The sequence below is a fragment of the Anguilla rostrata genome, chromosome 4 (assembly GCF_018555375.3).
Source record: "Anguilla rostrata isolate EN2019 chromosome 4, ASM1855537v3, whole genome shotgun sequence".
NCBI classification, from domain to species: Eukaryota; Metazoa; Chordata; class Actinopteri; order Anguilliformes; family Anguillidae; genus Anguilla; species Anguilla rostrata.
In genome coordinates, this window is record NC_057936.1 from 6,491,101 (window position 1) to 6,514,284 (window position 23,184).

General features: G+C 44.5%; 3 protein-coding genes across 18 annotated transcripts in view; all 3 read right to left on the bottom strand.

Annotated features, from left to right (window-relative positions):
• Positions 1 to 736: 736 nt before the first annotated feature.
• Positions 737 to 11,414, bottom strand: mbd3b (methyl-CpG binding domain protein 3b). 7 transcript variants are annotated; one of them, XM_064330303.1, is made up of 9 exons: positions 9,865 to 10,209; positions 9,251 to 9,319; positions 7,256 to 7,415; positions 6,145 to 6,282; positions 5,738 to 5,828; positions 4,574 to 4,751; positions 3,921 to 4,070; positions 3,016 to 3,059; positions 737 to 2,847 (listed from the first exon to the last, which is right to left on the bottom strand). In XM_064330303.1, exons 1-7 carry the CDS (start codon positions 9,972 to 9,974, stop codon positions 3,926 to 3,928), a joined length of 891 nt encoding a protein of 296 aa, XP_064186373.1. In that variant the 5' UTR covers positions 9,975 to 10,209; the 3' UTR covers positions 737 to 2,847; positions 3,016 to 3,059; positions 3,921 to 3,925. The 7 variants fall into 7 exon arrangements, with proteins under 7 accessions (XP_064186373.1, XP_064186376.1, XP_064186375.1 ...); XM_064330306.1 differs by having other exon boundaries at positions 9,251 to 9,316; positions 9,961 to 10,206; XM_064330305.1 differs by having other exon boundaries at positions 9,961 to 10,206.
• A 996-nt stretch (positions 11,415 to 12,410) lies between these two features.
• Positions 12,411 to 14,150, bottom strand: LOC135252335 (cytochrome b-c1 complex subunit 10-like). Its single transcript, XM_064330310.1, has 3 exons — positions 13,981 to 14,150; positions 12,826 to 12,973; positions 12,411 to 12,556 (listed from the first exon to the last, which is right to left on the bottom strand). Exons 1-2 carry the CDS (start codon positions 14,037 to 14,039, stop codon positions 12,853 to 12,855), a joined length of 180 nt encoding a protein of 59 aa, XP_064186380.1. The 5' UTR covers positions 14,040 to 14,150; the 3' UTR covers positions 12,411 to 12,556; positions 12,826 to 12,852.
• A 2,109-nt stretch (positions 14,151 to 16,259) lies between these two features.
• Positions 16,260 to 23,184, bottom strand: part of tcf3b (transcription factor 3b) — a 52,267-nt gene continuing 45,342 nt past the window's right edge. For 6 of the 10 annotated variants that reach the window (XM_064330297.1, XM_064330296.1, XM_064330294.1 and 3 more), the window contains exons 16-20: positions 22,723 to 22,834; positions 21,893 to 22,037; positions 20,997 to 21,241; positions 20,431 to 20,583; positions 16,260 to 19,952 (exon numbers count right to left, since the gene is read on the bottom strand). In XM_064330297.1, the coding sequence (XP_064186367.1) occupies positions 20,438 to 20,583; positions 20,997 to 21,241; positions 21,893 to 22,037; positions 22,723 to 22,834 (648 nt within the window). In that variant the 3' untranslated portion in view covers positions 16,260 to 19,952; positions 20,431 to 20,437. The remainder of the gene's footprint in view (positions 19,953 to 20,430; positions 20,584 to 20,996; positions 21,242 to 21,892; positions 22,038 to 22,722; positions 22,835 to 23,184) is intronic. The other 4 variants (XM_064330299.1, XM_064330298.1, XM_064330300.1 and 1 more) reach the window with 1 other exon arrangement.

The window sequence follows — 23,184 nt, forward strand, 5'->3', positions numbered from 1 at the left end:
TGTTTCTGTTCAAAACCTAATAAACCCCAAAATCTGGACATCCAGCAACACAACACCGGTCACAGCAGAAAACGTTAACCCTTTTTTGACCAGTTCTGGCACAAGTTTGCAGATGGTGGCAAGCCAGCAAACTAGCCACACCGTCATGATAGCCACCTTAGTAGTAACATAACACAAGCCAAACAAATCACTTTAGTTGAATAAATACTAAATCAACACTTTTTTTTTATGAAAGCCATGTCAACTGAAGTTCAGTGTTGTTTACTGTAACGAATAAATAGAAGGAAATCACGATCCGATACCCGTGGCCGAGCCGAGAGCTCACTAAGTCCTTAAGTTTGTAATTGAAACAATTCGATTTGAAGTGGCTAAAGTGGACTTATTAACTCATAAAAGAATGCGTTACAAGCGTTTTTATACTTCCTTAACTTCCTAAGGACATCTGTGCTAACCAGAGTTTTTATGCATGTGCATACAACAGCCATTTAAAGGATTCTGTCAGGGGCTTCTAGCATAGTTTGCCATTATGTAAATATCGTTCAGCTAAAATAAAGTTAAAATTAAACTGGGTGAAAAACTGCACACAGCAGGCTTCCCAGAGTGTTAACTACTAGAGCAGTTGCTTCAATCAAATGTTCAAATTTGGAACTAGCAATATGAATGAGGCCATGAAACGTAAGACAAGTATCACATCATAATCAACTGAACAAGACCAACACACAAAAAAGGCATACTCTGAAGATATACACAGACATTTTAATCAGTTACTTGTCAATTTTATAAAAGGTAAATTGGCTTGCTGATGTTGAACACAAACTGTGTTTTACATTCTCTAGTGAAATCAAACTGCAAGCTTGTTTTAACTTCTCTAATGTCACAAAACAGTTTGAATAGAGAACATTTGCACTCCTGGTTGAATTTCTTTGTGTGCAATTAAAAGATAAGTCCTCACACTACTTCTTGCAAAAAAGCATAATTACCATCCGCTGAAATTCTTCAAGCACCACACTTGTATCCTTAAAAAAATAAATTGTTTTTTGCAAGAAGGAGTTTGTAGAACATCTATTCAAAAGAAATTGAACCTTACAATTTCACTCTCACCAAAAGGTTAAAACAGAAGTGATGTGCTTCACTAATTTAGTGGAGGACCTCAGTTGTCTGATCGTGTCTATACGGTCACTTCACTCTGGGATCATGTGAAACATTTCCACGTCTTGCCTACGCCATTTAACAAAGTTGATGCGGCATCGCGATCTGCTACCAAACATACTGCACTACAGGAAAAAAAAGAGAGAGCTGGTGGGGGGTAGGCAGCATTGGCAATGGCATAAATCATTTATACAAAGTGTTTACTTAAAGGTAGGACATGAATTGACAAAAAAGGAATATCCTCGAACTGGAAACAACGGACTCCAGTTAGCACCGTTCCACGAACAAAGCGTTCCTAGCTGTACGACACAACACCTGGGGCGGCGCCGCGCGACCTGGGCAGCTCTGCACCCGCGGGAATAAGTTAGGGCCGTCTGTAACTGAGAAGCGATCAATTGTCCAGCAAAGTCATGACCCAGTTACGACCACAACGCGACCGTCGAGGGGAACGTGGGGATAAGGACAGATTGTGCAGCATGGTTGCATAGCAGCTAATAAGGTCTGAGTGGACTGGGGAGTCCGTGTGAGAGTAATACCACACACACAACACTTCCTGTAACGTTCTGACACTGCAAGACGATCCTCGACAAAATTATCTTTGCTCTGGGCAATACCAGGGAACGAACTGATTTAAACGGATTACCCCAGTGTGGAAATGGCATTGTTAAAAATAGCTAAATAAAAACACGCATTTCCAACATGCACGTACTTGTACCAGAGCCCACTAGGAAAGCCACCTTTATCCAATAAATCCATAAAAGCTAAAGGTTTAAGTGGCACTGTGCACATCTCCATCCATATACCTTCACAAACTTTATCAAAGATTTTTCCCACATACATTAAAGAGTGGCATACAAATCCAGTGTTTACGCATTTCCTTTGGATTCAAATACTTTTCTCTGCTCTATTGATCTTGCCTGGTGTAACTGAGCCTGCCAGTAGGACCAGGTGGTGGGGTTTGCACTTTCTGAGAGTATTTCATTGGTTCCAATACACCAGACAAGCTCAGTAAAGCGCAGAAAAGTATCTGAATCCAAAACAAATATGTATTTGATCCAGGTCTGATGGCTACCCCAGGAGGGTTTCTTACCCTGTATGTAAAACTGATGAGGCTAGGAGAAAGAATGCTATGCACCATGCAATGCTATGCTATGTAAATTACACTGCGGTCCTCCAATGTGGGAAATTAATCCTTTATACTTCTAATATTCATTTTTCTTTCTTGCATTCAAGTTAAGGAGGTTCCCAATGAAATGAAAGATGAACTGTTAAAAAATCTCCATCTTTAGCATACCCTACCAACGTCCATAAAAACAGATGTGTATAAAACACAAGAAATTTAAAAAAACAACAACGATGGATTTGAAAACCGACTGTAACTTCTCTCCCATTTCTTTGCACCGTTAACAACGTGTGTGCGTGGGTGTGTGTGTGTGTGTCTGCATGTGTGTGTTTTCCACTACTAATCAATTTGATTGAGGATTGTAGCAAGTGTTTTTCCTAGCAGTGAAGCCAGAAGTTCACAAGCTGTGCTGGGGTCAGGGCGGAGTCCGCCAGGGATCCTTTGGGGACAGAGGAAAAGGATGAGGAAGGCAGTTTTTTTTGGGGGGGGGGCTCATAAAAGGGTCCAGCATCAGGGTCTGGTGAAGGCATGAGGGGACTCCCATGTTCCAGGCTGCTCTACAGCGCCCCCTAACCCTACGGGACAGAAAACACACCGTCATGAGCAAGATCCTCATTATCTCCACACTACAGACAAAGAGCTGCATATGCAAGCTCTCAGTTCATTAACTAAATCACTTAAAGAAAGAAGGAAGAAGAAAAAGAAGCAAGAAGAAAAATGTATTTCAGACAAAAATAACTTACATGGAACGAGAGACGTAGCCTTAGTTTCCATGGGACATCTTGTTCTGTAATGGCATACATGATATATTAGGATTACCTAGCAGTGATTTAATCTGGACCTACGAGCAGGCAAATGGAATGACTACAACCCCCTGCTCCTTACCAGGTCTAACACACAACACACTGCATCTACAGTAGGGAGGGAGGGGGGACACACCTGCTTGCAACGGGCTTGACTGTAAAAAACACTTTCACTAAACTTTCTTTCATATTCCCTAGCCAAAATATAATGGTATTCTCGTTAGGATGAAGGGGATAAATGCCCTGGGTGAAATCCATGTTCCCTAGCAGAGACAACCAACCTTCCATCAGTTTTAATGCTCGGACTCCTGATATACCGGCCTGGTATACTTCCTCGTTTCTCTGTACTTTACCTCTTCTGTACACTTCCTGGCCTCACTTCTCAGGCTAATAATCTGACTACATTATGCACCTGAACAGGCTGACCACTGGAAAGTGAGACCAAGTCTGCTCAGCTTCTGGGGATGTGCTATGGTAATGAACCAATGATCAGGTTCCATTTCTGATAATCAATATTTTGAGTAGGTGGAGTTCCAACTGTAGGTGACGACTGAAGCTCTAACCTGAAATAGGATGCAGCCTAAATCTCGTTTCATCCAATCAGCTCACACAAACTACGTTCCCTTTCCAGATTCTCCAGAGCAGGACCGTCAAACTGAATTCCTGTAAGCAGGTATGTGCACTTTCCTTTCAATCAGCAGATACGTTACGGTCCTGCGAAAAAGGTATGTGGATTTTCCAGCCAATCGAAGGCTTAATTATGCCACTGGTGCTGAAGCACACCGTAAAACAAGGACTGGATTCTGAAAGTGTGCTCCGGAGTTGGACCGTGCCGAGAGCTGTACCTCTGCTATACCGCCTCCATGTCATCGTTGTCGTTCCCCTCCTCCTTGCAGTCCCCATCGCTGGAAGCTTCTTCCACGTGAGCCAACATGTCAGCCATCAGCGCCTCCTCCAACCTCTTCCTCACACTGTACACCAGCTCCTCCTGCTTCCTGAAGTGGCAAACACAGAAAGGATGAACAAGACACTGAAAATGTCCCCTTTTAATTTAAACAAGCAGGACAGTGGTCCGAACTTCAGGGAAGACAAGAGCATAGCTCATTTACAATCATCAAAATCAAAGATACACGACTACATTCTACAAGAGTGTTTGTCAATATTTCAGAGAGTGTGATGTTTTCAACCACCAAGCAAAGGAGACCTAAGATTTTAAAACATCAGAAACACACAACTGAAATTTTTAATACATACAAGGCACAGTGCAAATCATGATGCCCCATCAGTGAATACTTCACACGAGAGTGGCAGGAGAGCCAATGTCATCCTGAATACAATGCGTAGAAATAAAAGCTGGGACTGCGAGATTTAGAAAACGTTTCTTCTGACCGACGTGCTCCGTGATTGGTCGGAGCTCCTCTCTGGGTCTCCTACGGCGACGGTAACCACGGCGGCGTTCTAAAGCCCAGTTCACGGTCGTCAGACTGCGGGCCCGTACCTGATGTCCTCGTCGGTGACGATGAAGGCCTTGCAGAGGGGCTGGGACGTGTTGAGCCACACCCCCGGGTTCTTCTCCACCGCGGCCGACAGCTGGCCGGTGATGGGGGCGGCGCTGGTGTGCAGGGCGCTGGCGATGGCCGACAGCAGGGTCTTATCTGTGCATCCAGGGCCAACACCTGGGAGGGAGGGAGGGAGGGAGAGAGGGAAAGAGGGAGGGAGGGTTAGGGGTGAGAGAGAAGGAGGGAGAGGGAGGGAGGGAAGGCGGAAGGGAGGAAGGGAAGGAGGGGAGGAGGAAGGATGGAAGGGAGGGAGATGGGAAAAAAGGGAAAGAAGGGAGAGTGGAGGGAGGGAGAGAGAGACATACTTCAGAGACTCAAAGAAAAATGCCCCTGTATACTCGGGGAGGAAACTGAATCGTACTGATTACAACCGTTTCCCCTAACTCCCGTTGATTTCTTGCAGGAGTGTTCCTTTATTTTGCTCTATTTCACCAGTTACTTATAAATCTGTGCAGTATGCAGTGCCAAGCAATATGGTCTAGAGGTAAGAGCTGGTGGTGGCGAGTAGTCTAAAGGTGGCAAATGAAAAAAAACAGGGGAGCAGGGGTGTCCAATCATAGGTACTCTAGAACCAGTAAGTACAGTGTGAAGACTCTTTAGATCCAATCAAAGACTTAAATTACATGTAGCTGATTTTGCTGAGAATCATTCACTTCCTCCACCTCCTCTATAGCATACACCAAATCAATAATTTCAGCAGAACATGTTTCTTACAAACGCACGCTTTCTAGACAGTGTGTCCATCAGCCTGAGCAACAGAATGCAGTAGTAAAGCAGGAGATGTGCTTATTTGAAACGAGAAGGCTTAATGTAGGAACATAAAATGGCGGCAGTGCAGTATTATGGGTATGGTATTGGTCTTGTAGCCTAAAGGTCACAGGATCAATTCCCAGATAGGACACTGCTGTTGTATCACTGAGCAAGGTACTTAACCTGCATTACTTCAGTATATATCCAGCTGTATAAATGGATGAGAAGTAAATGCTATGTAAAAAGTTGTGTAAGTCACTCTGGATAAGAGCGTCTGCTAAATGCCTGTAACTTAATGTAATGTAATGTAAAAGAACAAGACCCTCCCGGAGGCCTCAGCCATTTTGGCTCACCCTGGAGGCCCTTGGGCAGATCCATGGTCTTCACCAGCTCCTCCGCGATGTCGAAAGCATTCAGGCCGCTCAGCTTCTTCTCCCAGAAGAGCTGGAGGCACAGAGAAATCAAAAGGAAGCGTGCAGCCACAGCTGGGACCATGAGGCCTACACGCAACCAACCAACCAACGAGCAGGAACACACGGGGTGCACCGACCGGCTAAGAGGTCACCTGGAGGCCGACAGTCCAAAGTCCGGACCCCAGGCTACTAAGACTGACCACATATGACACGGGTGCTCCTATTCACAATAAATCTACAACTACAGTAAAATTAAGTTTAAAATTACGGAATTAAGCTTTCAGCTGTGTTGCAAATTCTCAGCGTGATAAAAAAAAAGAAAGAAATGCGCCATGCGAGGCCTTTACCTGTCTGGGCTGGTCGATGGCTTTCTGAGGGTCCGTCTTCACCTTGTTGCTGGGGTGATTGGTAACCTTGGTGACAGGCTGTTTGAAGATGGAGGCCGTCTGCCGCACTGGCAGCGATGTGTTCAGGTCCGGCTTGCCCTTCGGAGCAAAGACAGAGGAGCATGTCAAGAGCGTGACCCCAGTCACACTGCATAACACTGTCTCACTACCGCTAAGCCTGCTGCCCATGCCCACTGGCACCTCTAACTGTGCCAAGCACTGCACTACATTACCCTGCCCCTATAAACTCCACTATCCTTACTAAACAATCTGGACTTCAAATACTCGGTTGGTTGATTACCTCAACTGTAACATGCTCAACCCATTCTTTTTTTTGCTGCGATAAAATCCCTAATTATATTTCTGTTACTCTTCCACTACGTTATACCAGGCTGGCCAGTAGAGAATGGGCTCCCCCTCTATAAATTGGTTTTCCCGAGATTTCATCCCATCCGGGAGTTTTTTCTCAACTCCGTTTGAGGGTTTTTCTTCCCGCAAGGAGTTTTTTTTTTTTTTTCCTTTTACCTCGTGCTCACAATTTGGGGCTTCAGGCCTGGTTCTATGCTCTGTTTTTTGCTCTTTTCTGCCACTCTGTAAAGTGTCTTTGAGACAGTTTTCTGTAAAAAGCACTATGTAAATAAAACTGATTTGATTTGACTATACAACATGGCTGCCTCTTCCCATCTGGGCCCTCCATTGCCACTCCTCTTCTTGACATGTTTGTGCTCTGGGCAATTTTTCCGTAGGCCAACTGCCATTTGGCCACTACTACTCTTAAGCCTTCATAGACCAACCAGTAGTGTCACATTTCAAGTTACAATATCGACAAAACCATGCAAGGTTGTTTGGACATTCCCGTTAATGTTAGCCACATGATATTCAGTAGCTAGCTAGGTCAGTCACTGAATTAGTCCTGTAAACTGCTTTTTGTAATAAGTATTTTCAAAATACCACAAATTTACACAGATAAAAACAGATTTAACAAAAAAACTAATTTGTGATGTCATAAATGCTGCAAAAAAAAACAAAAACTAAAAAAATGAATACATTTTTAAAAAAGCAACCTACAAACCTTGTTTTGGTTGTTATTGTCATAGCGTAGCCTCTGTCGGTTCTTGTTGAGTTTGCTCATCAGCATCTTCCCCGTGCGAAAGTCAAAGGAGCTGAGGTCCATGGAGTTGCCCAGGTAACGGGCCAGCTGGGGCTTGCTCCGGAACTTCTTGCCAGTGGGGCTGGGAAGGGGCGAAGGGAAACGGTACAGATTACCAAACTTTTACCCATTTTCATTTGTGTTATTTTGGGGAGGGAGGGGGGGAGGGAGGGGGGGGGGGCTGTGGTGTAGGGGATCAGCTGATAAAGCATTCAAAGCAGAGGCCCACTACTCTCAAACACAAATGATTTATCGGCCATTTGTTTATTTCTTTTTTTTTCTTTCTTTTTTTGCATTCATATACCCACCACTTGCTTTCTGTCGAAAAGACAGAGAGGACACAATGCGCACACACACATGCAAACATAAAAAAGGCGGATCGGCGCAACAGAACTGAGGGGAGACACGCAAGCCCCCCACGCACTTCAGTGAAGAAACACAAACATCACACGTGAGCACAATCGCATGCGCGCGCCAGTCCTGTGATTCTCAAAGTCAGCCGTCTTGAGGCAATGAGAAATGAACCGAAGACCAGAAACTAATCAACAACAACATCCGTCCACCCGTCACAAAATGTAGAATGAACGAGCAATTGTATGAAGCCTATCAAGACAGCGCAATCCAGGAGTGGTGGGTTGATACATTATTTGTCGCAATTTTACCGTATCAATCACATAAAGACGCTAACGACCGTAGCCACGAACTCAGACTGCCTTAATGTTTTAGCCTTTCATGGAACTCCAAAAACTTATCAGTCTGTTAATGAAAAAAAGGGGGAGGGGTTCACCCCAACCATAATCAATACATATTGTGGCACCCGTCTGGTTAAAACATCCATTTGTATTGTCAAATGTACATCGACTGACACTCAGAGGGAGGCGTTTAGTTCACCGTAGTAGGGGATGGTGAGACAGCCAGAGAATTTAGCAACCAGGGCAAACCCTTTTCTTTACGTGTCATGATATTAGTTAATGACATTTCAAGTCTGAACGGTTCAGACACTTAGTTTCTTACAGCATAGTTTCTCGTTCACAGTACTGCCAAACATACTTTACAACCAACAATACGTACTTCTTGCAGCGAACCTGGTCAACCAAGTACCAGCCTGGAAACTACTCACAGCTGTACTTTGTTCACAACATAAGACTGTTTGTGCCTGCATTTCATTTATTTATTTATTAAGTCACATTCACCATGGGAAAATAAAAATTTGGTTACTTCTTGATCCAGACCCATCATCTACAACAAAACACTACATTACCTCAGACCTTTTTTTTTTTTTTTAAGCAATAATTCTCAGTATAAACACACTCAGAACAGCATGTAACCTGTGTAAAAGGCATGAATTTAACTGCCGCGAAAGGAAGGACATATTTATGCAGACATTCTATACAACTGACGACCCGTGATCAGATTTACAAGGCGCCATAGAAATGGACACAGAGCAACGGAACTTTTGCACTCTTACTGTAGTTACACACAAAGAAACGTTGTTCTTCCGCAAGGGACAATTCAGTCATGGCAAACTGTCACAAAGCCAAAGCAAGCAAGCTAACTCCCCCGAGCACTTTGTGTCGTAAAAAATAAAAAATCTCTACGAATTGATATCCACGACGCAAACACACATTTTAAATGTAACTTTAACGGCGCTTAATTAAATTGAATGAGTTAGTAGTTGCAAAACTGCCAGCTGTATATATGACACAATGGCGCGTGCGATCCTCGAACAGTAATACTGTGTGGTTGACAAAACAATGAGACGTCGTGCTTGCATACAACATGCATAAGTCTTTAGTCATGAACTTCGCTCAAATTTTTTATCTTGCTAGCGTCCAATTCACCACCTAACTGTACAACTGAATGCATTTTCCGTGCACCACAGCACAGCATGGTAAATAAAATAAGATAATACGGTACCACAAACTATACACACGACCCGCCTCCCCCCTTCCTCGCCTCTGCTCCTCCTCCTCTTCCTCGCTTCTGCTAAAAAAAAGAACAGCGCGTGTCGTTTCCTGAGCATGGTTAGCTTGAGCACGTGAAGTCAATAAAAACGTAAATACCCACCCTCCTTACAAATAATTTCCTTTTCGAACAACGCAGGTTAGTTTGCCAACAACCATAGCAGCATAAACAAACAATTACTGGAATGGCAGGTATGCCATCCCGCCAAGTTACGCCTTTTTAGTTTACATTACCTAGCGATCTAGAACTAACTGGCTAGCTCCCTAGCTAGCAAGAGGCTGCTGCAATCCATAGCCTGGCTACGTCGCTCGCAGAGAAGCAAGCTTGTTACATTGTTAATCCAGCACGTACAATTAAGCGATCAGTGTTACAAAGTAACCAACGCTACAGGTAGCTAGCCAGTTAGTTGCAAACTATATAGCACTCCAACTTTGGTCTAAATCCCCCTCCCCTTGCTAACTTGCTACGTTTGCTAGCTACATCCCAAATCCCCATCCAGCCCCGACCCCCTATCCAATACTACCCAGAAATCTGCACGATAACACCCTCTCCTCTTCTCTCAGTACCTAAAATAATAGACATCGCTTTTCCCCGCAGACAAACCCGACTTTCTGGTCACTTCTTCCCTTTTCCAGCCCTTGGGGAGAGCCAAGCACTCCCACCTTTTCCTTTCCATGGTTCTCCCGGGTTTTATCCGCCGAAGTGAAGACGCTTCTTTATTAAAGCGATACTGTCTCTAAGAGGTTTGATGGGTTGTATTTATTAATTTTGTTTTCAAAAAATACTTTGAAAACGCCTTATGCTAAGATTTCGTTCATCGCGTCGACATAATTGTCTTGCTCCCCCCTCACTATTTCTCTGATCTTTCTTTCCAATATCACATCTCTTTGTCGCCGAGCAGATCGCTCCGCCGTTTTTGCCACATCACTACCTGCCTGTCTCACGGGGGCAAAGAAGGATACCTCCGCTGGACTCCAAATACAGTGTAATGCGTTTAAAAGCCGAGTTATGTCTAATGTATGATACTTTACATTAATCCATAAAGGGCCACGATCATGTCACGAATCTATAAAATAACTGCATAAAATGGGTTGCGATACCCAGGCAATGTGAAACAGCCTAAGATTTGCCCGAAAATGAACACTCAGTGCTATTGCACATTTTAAGAGTGTAGATAACATTAACGTTAGCTGGCTAGCTAACTAGAAGACTGGCATTGTCAAAGGTAGGAAAATGTGGACGTTAAAAACAAATGATGTTCTGTAACGTTTACTACGACAAAACCTCAAAGTTTTCATTTAATACCAGAGGTCAAATAATGATAGGGAAAGCAAAATTTGCTAAATGAGACGACACTATAAGCAAAATTTAGAGCTGCTGTCTTGTCATAGCAACAAAGCACGTAACTTGACCAATTACACGAATAAAGCAAATCCACGAATCAAAATAACTGTCTGCACGCATACATAATATGCACATTGCATGAATTACATTGATGTACACTAGCAAAGGGACATATTATGCTTGTTTGTTTTTGTTATATTGCTATAATTATGGATAACACAACGAGATGCAATGTCAGTTATCTATTTTTATTGTTCGTTTCAGCAGTACAAGAAGGGGATAGATGATAGAAATTAGGTCCGCCTCCTTATTTAATACTTTTCGGTGATGAAACAGTTTCTCAAAATGTAATCATTTTAAGCAAGCGGTGATATATGATATTTGAAATCAAATAATCTCCCTTATATTTTATAAGAGGCGCACATTGTGTAGCCTATTCTCCGGCTCATTTGCAGTCAAAGACGACAGCAGGAGAGACCTGCGAAAAGCTTTCTGACACACAAGTCTTTACCGCGATAGCACACACTTTAAAACCGGCGAAGGATACAGGTTGGTGAGGACTTCAATTGTTAAGATATAAATTGGTATATTGCATTAATTGTTATTCGCACGACGGTACTTACTCGTTTTTGTCCATCTCGCATAGTATTTCGAATTCTCCCTTTCGGCGTGTTTTAATCCCTTCTCCCCTTCCCTCTCTTATTCCCCTCCCCCTTCGATGAGAGAAACGAAGGACACCGTCGTCGCATGTAAGTAGTGCAGAAAAACGGTGCCAGATAAAAACGGACTGGTGATAGACAGAGAAGGGAGGGGGGCCCCGGAAGGTACGGCGTGCGTACTTCGCAGGATTAACAAAGAACACTAGACAGGGCTTGCCATAGGGTTTCCCAGGCAACACCGAATTGTGCCAGCGCTGACTACATTTACGTACCACAACGTAGGCAATAACACTAATGCACTGGACGTTTTTTGAGTAGTGTACCTGAAAATATGCACTAAACGTAATTTGTCTTAAGGATAAGAATGTAAATATCCAAGATAGGAACATCACGTTAACATTTATTTGTCCAATTAGTCTTGTATGTTTCTAAACAATCGCGTCTGAATGTGTAATATTATCAATTTATTTTCATCATTTTAACTTGTAGCACTGTTTGGATTACCACACAATATTTTGGCACAATGCGGATGTTTAAATTCCACAGTTGGAATTATACACCAAGCAGAGATATGAGCAAAATTTTAACATATCATATGTGTGCAACTGAAATCTGTACCTTTATTTCTTGAGTGGCAGCTGCAGTTTAATTTCAAAAACATTGTGCGAGATACACCTTTGTTAAGTGTGAGAAAAACTGAGTTAAAGTGGCTGTTATTAACAGAATTTAGAGTCAGCTATTCTACTGCAGTGTCTGCACTCAGGTTAGATATACATAACCAACTTTGTAAAATTTTACAAATTAATTTATGTTGTCCAATGATAACTTGCAATAGCAGAAACAGTGAAAAAGTTCCCGTAAATTTTGGATCTCTTTGCTGATGGATTTAAGGAGCAATCACTTGATAGTTTTCAAAATATTTGTGCCTGCACAGAAAGAGTACGTAGATGTTCTTGGTAGTAAATACAGACCAAAATAACAAGCCAATGGCTTAATTTCAAATTTGCATCTAAATCTTGCGGGTTTTCAAGGAAAATATAATATTAAAGAACGTTAAACGTTAAACATACAAATGTTTGGTGGCTGTGTAATTACAAAGACCTGACAGGTTTAGAGATAGGAAAAGAAAGGTTTATTCACAGAAACAACAAAAAAAAAGAAATTGATATTCAATGCAGTGCAAGTCCACAGGATGTGGCGAGTCAGAACATCATACATCAACTGGTCAAGCTCTCCACCCAGGGCTAAGCCCATCCTGCAAAGAGGCACACAGACAGGACATTAATCAGCATAAGAGAACATGATGATCACACCATTAACAGTGCTGCTAGTTATCACATCCCATGAGCTGGCACCATAAGATGCATTCATTTTGCTTCTTTGTAAGGTCTGTTCTGCCATCTACTGGCCAGAAATGCACGGTCCATTTTTTTGGCTGTCCACTGATTTTTGTATTGAATTTAAAGGAAATATGGCACTGGAATTAACTGTTGTTGAAATTCGTGTTTGCCAGCATCCACTTACCATTCGACAGTAAGGTGTGCCAAGCAGCTAATCATCTGTCTTGAACTTGCCATTGATATAGGGCACATAGTCCAGAATCAGCCTCCAGTCTGTGAAGTGGACCACTGCCACTCCGCCTACCACACCCCAGCCTGCCATCGTTGGTACCCTTGACAAAAAGGGAGGATAAAAAAAATACCTCAAAGGAAGTGCAAACATGAATGACATACACAGTTGACACACTAACTGTCGAACATATTAGTGTACTGTACTGTATGATCGATAGACCCAGTCTTTTTTGTATCTCTCTCTCTCTCTCTCTCTCTCACACACACACACACACACACACACAAGATAAAGATAAAATTATAATAGTAAACTGAGCCTCATAATACATTATGGAGTCTAAGAACACTATGTCACAGCTACTGCCATTTAGCATAAGTACACACTTCTACGGTGTTCTACTGCTGTTTACGATAGGAATGCAGGCTAAACAGCAGCAATTGTAACAGTAAACAGTAATCTTTAATATAACAAGTAAACATTCATACTTTACTCTAGATAAGGGGTAAACAGACACAAATGGCCAACATCTGATTGCCACGACAATACTGTAACTGTGTCAAGCATTTGTGCACGTTTTAGCAGTCATCTTTCACGCACTTGTCTAGTAAGCTACTACAAATGACTGAATCTGTTCAGTTCTGCACGAAATTATCTACAGAGCGACTACCTATGACCTATTCCGATCTGACGCCTGTTATCATCATTTGATTAAGTATTGTAATCGTCTTGGAGTGTGTCTTTTCAAAAGTCGCCTGTTAGAGGAAATATTGGAAAATCGTACATGAGTTATTTGGACCCGGTGAGAAATCAATGTTTGATAGTTAGTCAGACTTCAATTAGAAATCATTGATATCCGGCCAAATAACTAATTTAGCGAACAATAAATGTTTTCACTTGACAAGGCGATTTTGTAGAATACATCAAACCCAGAGCGATTACAATCTATGAATAACCTAAGATATTTGCCATCAGCGATCTAGCTGTTAGTAGCTAGCTAGCTTCACACTTCGAAAAGGACAATTCTAATACACTTGTACATAAAATACTATAAACGATTTTAGCAACACTGTGTATTCCATAGTATCATATTGTAAAAAAAAAACTCACCACGTTTTCAAGATGGAAACATATTTGGGTCCAATCAACTGTATTATTTTGTTTGGCATTTTCGAATCTGACCTTCCTCTGTCTTGTTTCGTGCGCGAGAGCACAGATGGCTGCGCTAGGACCTCTCAAAGTTGTCCGGAGCGCCTGAATGAAATACGTCCTATCCCGATGGTATCATAGAGCCAGTTCAGTGCATAGAGCGTAAATAGGAATGTATATAGAGCAGTCTCTGGCATGAACATGCATGTCGATGGTACTACCGTTTACTTTTCTTCTTCTTTTCGCATTTTAATGGTACAATGTTGTTGATTTTATTGTAAAGCACTTTGTAACGTCTGCTCTTGAAAGGTGCTATATAAATAAACGTATTATTATTATTATTATTATTATTACATTCAACCCTGCAAAGCGTATTACTGCCGATTACTGGACATTTTCACACTGCCAAAAAAAAAAAAAACTGATTTACACCCTGGCGGGTAATCCAGCAGAGAAAAGACCAAAAAAAGGCCAAGACTACACTATACACATCTTTCTACCATTCCGCTGGACTCATGGTAGTTCTCAAAGTCCACTACCTCATTTCCCTCTATGCCCACATGTGCTGGCACACAGAAAAACCCCACCTCACATGCCAGTGACACACTCTGTGCAAGATCAACATTAGACCAACAGCAGATCCAGACAAGCTTTTCACCTCCTTTCTTTAATACAAGAAAGTGCAGCTGCGAAGTCTGAGCAGATCACCGCTTGCAAAAATAAGTACTAAGTTTATATTTTATTTTAGCAATAACAAATAGCAAGTAACAAATAAAGTTATTTAATGACACTACATAATTTTGAAAGGCTATAAGCAATTGTCTTCTTTTTTTTTTTTTTACATGCCGAATGTAAATTCTCTAAATCTCCACTACCGGGCAGTATAATGAATTCCCGTCTTCCACAGACAGAAAAGAAAACAACACTATGGCTCACCTAATACAGAGCCTTTCACATTCTGTTTACAAGACCTGCCTATATCTAAGTTTATCCACTTTCATTTTAAGAACCATCCTGGGTCCGGCGAAACGGCAAAGTGATGTACATAGCCTAGTCTTGGCCTTTTTGTTCTCTACTGTATTACATGCGAGAGTGTAACGCCAAGTTATTATTTCTCTTAATAAAATGACAACGGTTAGAAAGAGAGTAGGAAAGATGGGAACACAATCCCTTGTGCAATTTAACTGCTCTGCACAAATAAATATGGTTATATTTCCATGGTGAGATGTGTACAAACCCGTTCTCCAATTGTACTCCAGATTCAGTGATATACCCAATAACAGATGCCAAGTCAGCCAAGGGTCAGAGTTAGCCAAATTGTAACGTGAACCAAAATTGGTGAACCAAAATCAGTGTATTTGGTATGATCTTTTATATCAAAATCAAACGGATGACAATTTTCTCTGCCAGCATATAATAATCTGCTGACACCATGTCCCCTTGGGATTGTATGGCAGTCCAAATGTATATGATAGAAGAGGTGCACTTTTTTTTAGGGTACAGTGCAGGCCAGCTGATCCCTACAGTCTTGTCATTTAGGGACAAACCTCCTATCCCATAGTTACCCAGACAAAATCAAAATGAGACAAACCCCAGGTCGTTTAAGACCACTGCCTTTTAACCTTGTTGCCAACTTTCAACGCGAGGAGAAAAAAAAAAATTTGCAATTCACATTTGCAACTGAAAAGCGGTTTGGACGAGCACCAAAACGAAGAGAGGCTGAAAGGCACAGCGCTTGCAGACGCGTTAAAACTCAGCTCACCATCTGGAACGCTCATCACTCAAGAGGTCGCGAGCCATTAAAAAGAGGACAGCTTGCTTTTCAGGTTATGGTAAAACCTTTATTACAATGTTTTCCTTTATTTTTTTATTAATTTTTTTTTTTTTTTTTTTTTTTTAAAGTATACAAGTTTCAAAAGACAGACATTGAAAAAAGGTATAATTCTGTTATTAAAAATGGCACATTTATTGCTACATTACTGTTATATACAGGACAGTTCTCAATAGCTACTTTATATATAAAATAAAATAAAATAAAAAATAAAAAAAAGAAATTGACTGGGATTGGAGGCACTGTAAGAAATCAACAGCAGACTGGTTTGTGTCCCCAGCAGTGGAGGCGCCAGATTCTGTAGCAGTGTGTGTTACACACGGGAGGGTAAGACATACGGCTGACACCGCACTGTATGCGCCTACAAATCAGCAACCACACCAAGCATGCTGGCTGATGAACGAAAATCTTAAGATGGGGTGGGGGGTTAGGATGACAAGGAAAAACGAAATATTGTAGAGCATGTTAAGAGACTAAAAGAAATCTGAATGTGGGCTGAACCAGGAGATTTGGGGGGGGGGGGGGGTGTTAGGGCATCTACCATTACAGTGAAGCTAAATCCTGAAGGAGGAACACTTCAGAGGTTTAAAATATGTGTTTATCCGAGCCGTGGACACCGGACTCCGTTTCCCAGACTGCAACGCTGGCCGTCGGAACACAGAACCGCTGACAGAAGCGGGCGTCTCTCCGAACCCAGTCGTGTTGTAAGCGGCACTGACCAGCTGTCGACACCAGTCGAGCGGCTATCGAACACGCAGGGGGAAAAAAAATAAAACAAAATAAAATTAAAATTAAAAATAAAAATAAAAAGACATAAAACAAGGACTTGACAAACATACTCCAATCGCTACCCAAGCAAGTAGGCAGGAGAAATGGTCGAATCCAGTTCAATTAAAAAAAGAACAAAACAAAAATAAAGATCTACAAAACAAGTAACATTTTGCTCTTTTTTTCCCCCCAAAAAAACTTTGTATGTTCCATTACAATAGATGGACAGGAAAAAATCCAATTCCCCCCATTCCTTCTTATATTTATTTTTCCTTTTATTAAGCCACGTTAAATAAAAAAAGAGAAACACACTGGGTGTACCGCACATCTCCGCAACATATGACATTATGTTTTAAAAAAAAAAAAACACCTGAAATAAAGGTTTAACTGAAAAAATGCTCAGGCACTGGTAAGGTATCACTTTCCCAACATGACATTTGAAGTCTTGAGAATGAAAAGGCCACATGATTGATTTTTTTTTTTTCCCCAACAAAAAATATATATATGTATATATATATGTATATATATATATATAAACCAACTTGCACACTTTTGAGAGCTCTCCACGATATCACCACCAATAAAATGAAGACACACATTTCTTCCCGCGCGGCGGCCATCTTGTGCGGACGCCAGACATTCAGACCGAGCAAGAAACGGCCACGAGGAATGAACACTGCTGTATCAATACATCCTTTTGTTCAGCCCTCTCCCTTTTACCCACAATGCCTCAGGACGCAGAGTAGCCGCGGTGAGATACGTCGTTAGCCTCACCGAGGGTGGGGGGGGGGTGGATTGGGGGGTGGGGGGGACGACGACGACAGATAAGCTCTTGCCACACCGAACTGAAATCAATACAATGACCACTGAGAGCCCCCCCGTTAACAAGTCTGAACATGAGAGCGTTCTCTCTGAACTGTACATTCAAACAGTTGCATAATTACCACCGGGAGGATTTTTTCCAGTCTCGCCCGTCACTCGGCATCTGTCACTCCAGCCACACGGCGGACATATTGCCATTACAGATGCGAGCACAGCGTTCCGAACGCGCGCGCGCAAACACACACACGATCCTGGGAAAACGAGACAGTTTCCATTATGGATTATTATGACATCACCCCCCTTCCCTTTTAAAGGAAATTACAATCTGGGGACCCAAACGGGAGAGATTTCCACTTCGTCACGATGCACAATGTTCCGATGTCTGTGCGAGAGACGGGTCGCCGAACCACTGCCCACGTCTGTCCAGGGTCGCCCTTAAGAGACAGTTCATCTTTCACCAACGAGCGCCAAAGTTCGTTTGAAAACTTTACATCGTATTTTTTTTTTTTTTTACAACTGGCAGGTTTCCTAAAACACTCAGCCCACCTGCCCTTCCCGAAAATCTCACGCCGTTTCAAACAGAGACTTTGTAAATGTGAGCTCATATCCATAACAGAACGGTTTTTTTTTCTTCTTCACTTTCTTAAGAAAAGAAATGACTGTCCAATTAAGAGGCAGTTTGAAAACACATCAAGAGCCAGTTCATCCAATTCTCTGCTTCCTTCCCTCCCATTACAACACTCAATCTCAGGACTAGGTTTTTTTTTTTTTTTAATATCTAAAAATCTACATGGATATTCTAATAAAAATATATATTTAATTTTGCTCATCTTACATAAAATAACATCCCTACTTTTTTTCCGTGTTTTTTTAAACGCATACATGGACCGGACTGCTGGCTGGCTTGGTCTCGGGAGTGAGGACGCGCGGACGCGTGGCGGGTGTGCCCGTACGCGGAGGGAAGGCCCAGCGTGGCGCACGCCAGGACGACGGCGGGAAGCACTGTTCCACACGCTGCCTCGCGGCGGGCGGAGGGGCCGCGAGAGCCCCGAAATTCAGACGTGCGATTCCGTGGAAGGTTCTGGAAAAAATAAAATAAAGATCTGCATTTTCTGTGGATGGGTGGGGTGGTGGTGGGGTGGGGGGGGACCAAGGCAGAGGGGATTCCCAGTTGGCCGTTTTTTTGTGATGCACAGTTCAGCGAATCTTCTCTGAGGAACCTTGAAACTGCGAGAAAAAAGAAGGAAAAAAAAACCTTCTCTCCTCCAAATTTAGTCATTTGGGTTCGGTGTCCTCGGAAAGCACAGGGGGGGCCGGGAGCGCTGGCACGAGGATTCGGCACGGAGAAGGCGCCCCCCCCCCGCGTGGGACCCCTGGATCGAGACCCCCTGCCCCCCTCCCTCTTCCCGAGGGGAGGGGGCGCTCTGATTACAGGCCGGCTGGTATCCATGGAAACCCCGCCTCCGCCACCTCCGGCCCCAAAGTGTTCCGTCCTCCTCGGGCTGCGACAGGGGCGGTGCTGGCGGACCCAGCGCGAGCACTTTAAAACAGCGCTCCCCCCTCTCCGCTGCGTCCCGCAGTCTCCAGCAGCGGGGCCCGCCTTCCTGATTCTGTGTGGGGGTGTGGGGGGGGGCACAATACTGTAGTCTCTCCACATCATCCCGTCTGTGGAGTGGAAGAACAACTTTTCACAAAAAAAAAGAAAAAAAACCTCAAATCTGCTTCAGCAGTGCTGAAAGTAAGAAGTCCAGGCAGATAGGTGTCCCCTTAGTTTACGATGAAGAGACCAGGCCCACGCAGGAGAGGATGGGGGAGAGAAGTCCCCCCCCCCCCCCCAAAAAAAACACTGGGATTGGTGAATCCTGTTCAGAACCTTGCCTGACCATTGATAACGTTTCTGTGCTGCGTGTAAGACTGTACCATTATCACCAGGGAATGACACTACCGAAACAATAAAATAAAATAAAAAAGTTCATATGAGCATTCCCAAACACATTTTGTTCCAAACATGTAAGCAATTTGTTTAAATGTCTCATATAAAACATGTAACAATTAGGCACAAATCCTTTTCAAATCCTTGAATTTTGTCGTTTGTCAGGTTCTCTTCCTCCAAGAAACACTCTCGGCAGTGTAAAAAAAAAAAAGCCCGTTCACTGCAGGCCTCTGTCAGGCTCTGTAAGGTTACAGAACCGCGTACGTGTGTGTGTATATATAAAAAAACCAGAAAGTCTTCACATTTACGCTGGTCGTCATGGTCACGAGTGCGGCCAATCGGCTGTGTCAGTTTTGGCAGGTGTGCGTGCGTGCGTGTGTGTGTGCTCCGTGTGAACGCGCATGCTTATTCACTCGCTCATACACACGACAGTGTGTGTGTACACACACATACCCACACACACACACGCACACACAGACGCGCGCGCACACACACACACACACACACACACACACAGAAGAATGATGGGAGAAAAATATAAGGCCACATCTTCCAAGAGCCCAGGAAATTCCACAGGATCTGCGGAGAGACAGACAGCAGAAGTTAATCACCGCACCGGAAGCCAGATGAGAAGCAGCTCCAGCCACGTCCGCGACTGTCACTGCGTACAAGTCAAAATGGACGCCCACGATGAAGGAAACACCCGTACTCAATTTCTGTGATTGACAACCCAGCCGGGGAGGCAGTGTAGCCTAAGTGGGGTAAGGAACTGGGCTTGTAACCGAAATACACTGCCGTTGTATTCTTGAGCGAGTTACTTAACCTGCGTCGCTTCAGTATATATATCCAGCTGTGTAAATGGATGCAATGTAAATCCGACGTAAAACAAATCCTGTGTAAGTCGCTCTGGATAAGAGCGTCTGCTAAAAGCCTGCAATGTAATGTAATGTAACCACCAGTATGTTCCCTCATAACTGCACAGTGTGTGCGGAGAGTGTGAGGTTCAGGGTTTTAGCCCCGTAGAAGATGACTGTTGCCAGGTGATTGCGTGACTCACCCAGGTGTTACATATGGCTGACAGGGTTATGGCCGTCCCCTCCGTGGCCCGGGTGCCCCCCCGAGAGCTGCATCTGGGGGTCCCCCACCACCCCGGACACCTTCTCCTCCTCCCGGCGCTTCAAACAGGCGGCCTTGGGGTTCAGGTTACGCTCTGGGGGGGAGGGGGGAGAGCGGACGTCAGTCCAGTGCATATGTACTGTGCTCAGTTGGGCGCACACTGTTCCTAATTTGTAAACGCACATGCTAACACACGTCTATATGCACGCGCACACACACACACACACACACACACACACACACAAACATGCACATAGTAAAGTAGTCATCCGCAATCAACCGCTAGCACCAGCACACAAACGCACAAACAGAAGTAACATACGACATATACGCGCATACACAATAACACGCAAACATGTGCATGTCTGTGGGGGCACACACTGACTGTGCCCCCAGGGTAAGAGCGGGGGGGAAGGGGACAGTGACTGTGGGTGCAGGGTAAAGGGGGGGGGGGGCACACAGCGGCTGTGGGTGCAGGGTATGGTCAGCTCCCCCCCTCCCCCTCACCCCGCACTTGCTGCTCCAGGTTGAGGATGACGTTGACGGCCTGGTGCAGGATCAGCAGCTTGGTCTGGGGCTTGTCGTTGCTCAGGTGCAGCTGGCACATGCGGCCCAGCTCCTTGAAGGCCTCGTTGATGTCTCGAACCCGCAGCCGCTCGCGGGCGTTGTTGGCCACCCGCCGCTCCTTCTCCCGCTCCATCTTCACCTCCGGCGGAAGGTCCTCGTCGTCCTCCTCGTCTTCATCTTGACTGCTGACAAAGGAACAGGAATCAAAACTCGCAACTCCTCCAACAGGCAACAGGAGATCAGCAGCTAAAGTGACAAATTCTGCCGTTTGCGTGTCAACCACGCGATTACAAACTGTTATTTTTATGCAATAAAGTTTTATTTAGCTCTTCATTTCACCTCAGGAACGAGAATTACACTCAGCAACTAATTACAGAAACTGCTGACAATTTGCTATATGGAAAATAACAGCAGTTGTCGCGTGCAGGCGGGATAGCATGGAAAGGTGAAAGGTGGCTGGCAGAAAGCGACCATTGTTGTAGTTTCAACAGCAACTTGTCAGCAACTTACTTTTTAGAAGCACAGAACGGCTTGAAAATTCACAGTTGAGATAATAACGGGTGTAAATTCACGTTGCGGCACAAAATGTGAAACACTCTTAGGCTTGTGCTAACCACAGGCCTCATTTTCTGCATAAATCAAGACCCCAACGGGGAGAGGAAAAAAAATTGGGAAAAATGGAAACCCCACGGCTAAAAATTGCTAACTCACTTCCAGGTTTTAGGACTACAAACTGCAACACTCTGTTAAAGTCTGTAAGCAAGCTGTGAGGTGGGGACACACTGAGCATGAGGTGGGGGGGTGCAGGTAATGTAGGTTTCCGGGGGGGCAGGCACCTTGATCGGTTGCGAGACGCTTTGGAGTCCTTCTTCTCATCGTCAGACTTGTCAGCGTTGGAGTTCTCCTCGTCCTCCTTGTCCTCCCTCTTGATGTCCGAGCTGCTGGAGTGTGTGGAGCGGGCAAGGCCTCCTGTTGGCAGGCCTGGGGGGGGCGGAGTCACGGGGGGGGCGGGGACACACAGGGTCAGCTCACACGATTTCTCCTCGCCAGCGCAGTTCTGCTACACGCACGACCACGAGGGCCAACTACGGACAGACTCAATGCCGACTGTTCACCACCCCACCAGAGACACTGTTACAAACGTTTCTACTACTGCATCAGAAACTGTGGACAAAAACTTACACAAGACCGATATAAAAAAACTATAAAACACAGATAAGGTGGCAGGCCTCTATGGCACATCTCTAATAGAAGTACTCAAGTTTAATGCTCTCCATCTCCAGAACCAGGAATAAACCTGAGGACTGTAAGCAGGCGGAGTAATACCATCACCAGAACTGGGTCAGATACGTATTTGTTTTGGATTCAAATACTTTTCTGTGCTCTGTTGATCTTGCCTGGTGTAACTGAGCCTGCCAAAATGACCAGAAGGCAGGGTTTGAGAGCATTTCATTGGTTCCAATACACCAGACAAGCTCAGTAAAGCGTAGAAAAGTATTTGAATCCAAAACGAATACGTATTAGACGCAGACCTGACCATCGCACCAGAGAGGGGGTCGCTCTGTTTCCCTTTAAACGCGAGTAACAGAGCTGAGGCGTGTCCTCCCGCTGCGCCGCGGTGAAGCTGGCGGGGTTTGGTGGCGGTGGCGGGGTTGGCGGTACTCACTGGTGAAGCCTTCGGGCTGGCCGCCGGGCGGGGCGGGGACCGAGGCGTGGTGCCCGTGCGCCAGCGCGCTGTTGGCGGGAAGACCCGCGGAGTCCTCGTGGTGACTGCCCATCTGGGAGAGAGAGGGAGGGAGGGAGAGAGGAGAGAGAGAGAGAGAGAGAGAGAGAGAGGAGAGAGAGGAGAGAGAGAGAGAGAGAGAGGAGAGGGAGAGAGGAGAGAGGAGGGGGAGGGGAGAGGGAGAGAGGAGGAGAGAGAGAGGGAGAGAGAGAGAGAGACGAGGGAGAGAGGGAGGGAGAGGAGAGAGAGAGAGAGAGAGAGAGAGGGAGGGAGAGGGAGAGAGAGAAGAGAGCGGAGAGGGAGAGGAGAGAGCGAGGGGGGGAGTGAGGGAGAGAGAGAGGGGACCGTTTAAAGCAGGGACCTCAAACTACATTCCAGGAGGGCCACAGCGTGTGTGGGGTGTGT

Coding starts and splice junctions, on each gene's coding strand:
- mbd3b (XM_064330303.1), bottom strand. CDS start 9,974: ATGGAAAGGAAAAGGTGGGAGTGCTTGGCTCTCCCCAAGGGCTGGAAA. Junction 9,320..9,864: donor AGCGATGTCTATTATTTTAG/GTACTGAGAGAA, acceptor TCTTTTTTTTAG/CAGAAGCGAGGAAGAGGAGG. Junction 4,071..4,573: donor GTCACCGACGAGGACATCAG/GTACGGGCCCGC, acceptor TTGCCACTTCAG/GAAGCAGGAGGAGCTGGTGT.
- LOC135252335 (XM_064330310.1), bottom strand. CDS start 14,039: ATGCCAAACAAAATAATACAGTTGATTGGACCCAAATATGTTTCCATC. Junction 12,974..13,980: donor GTTTCCATCTTGAAAACGTG/GTGAGTTTTTTT, acceptor CTTTTTGTCAAG/GGTACCAACGATGGCAGGCT.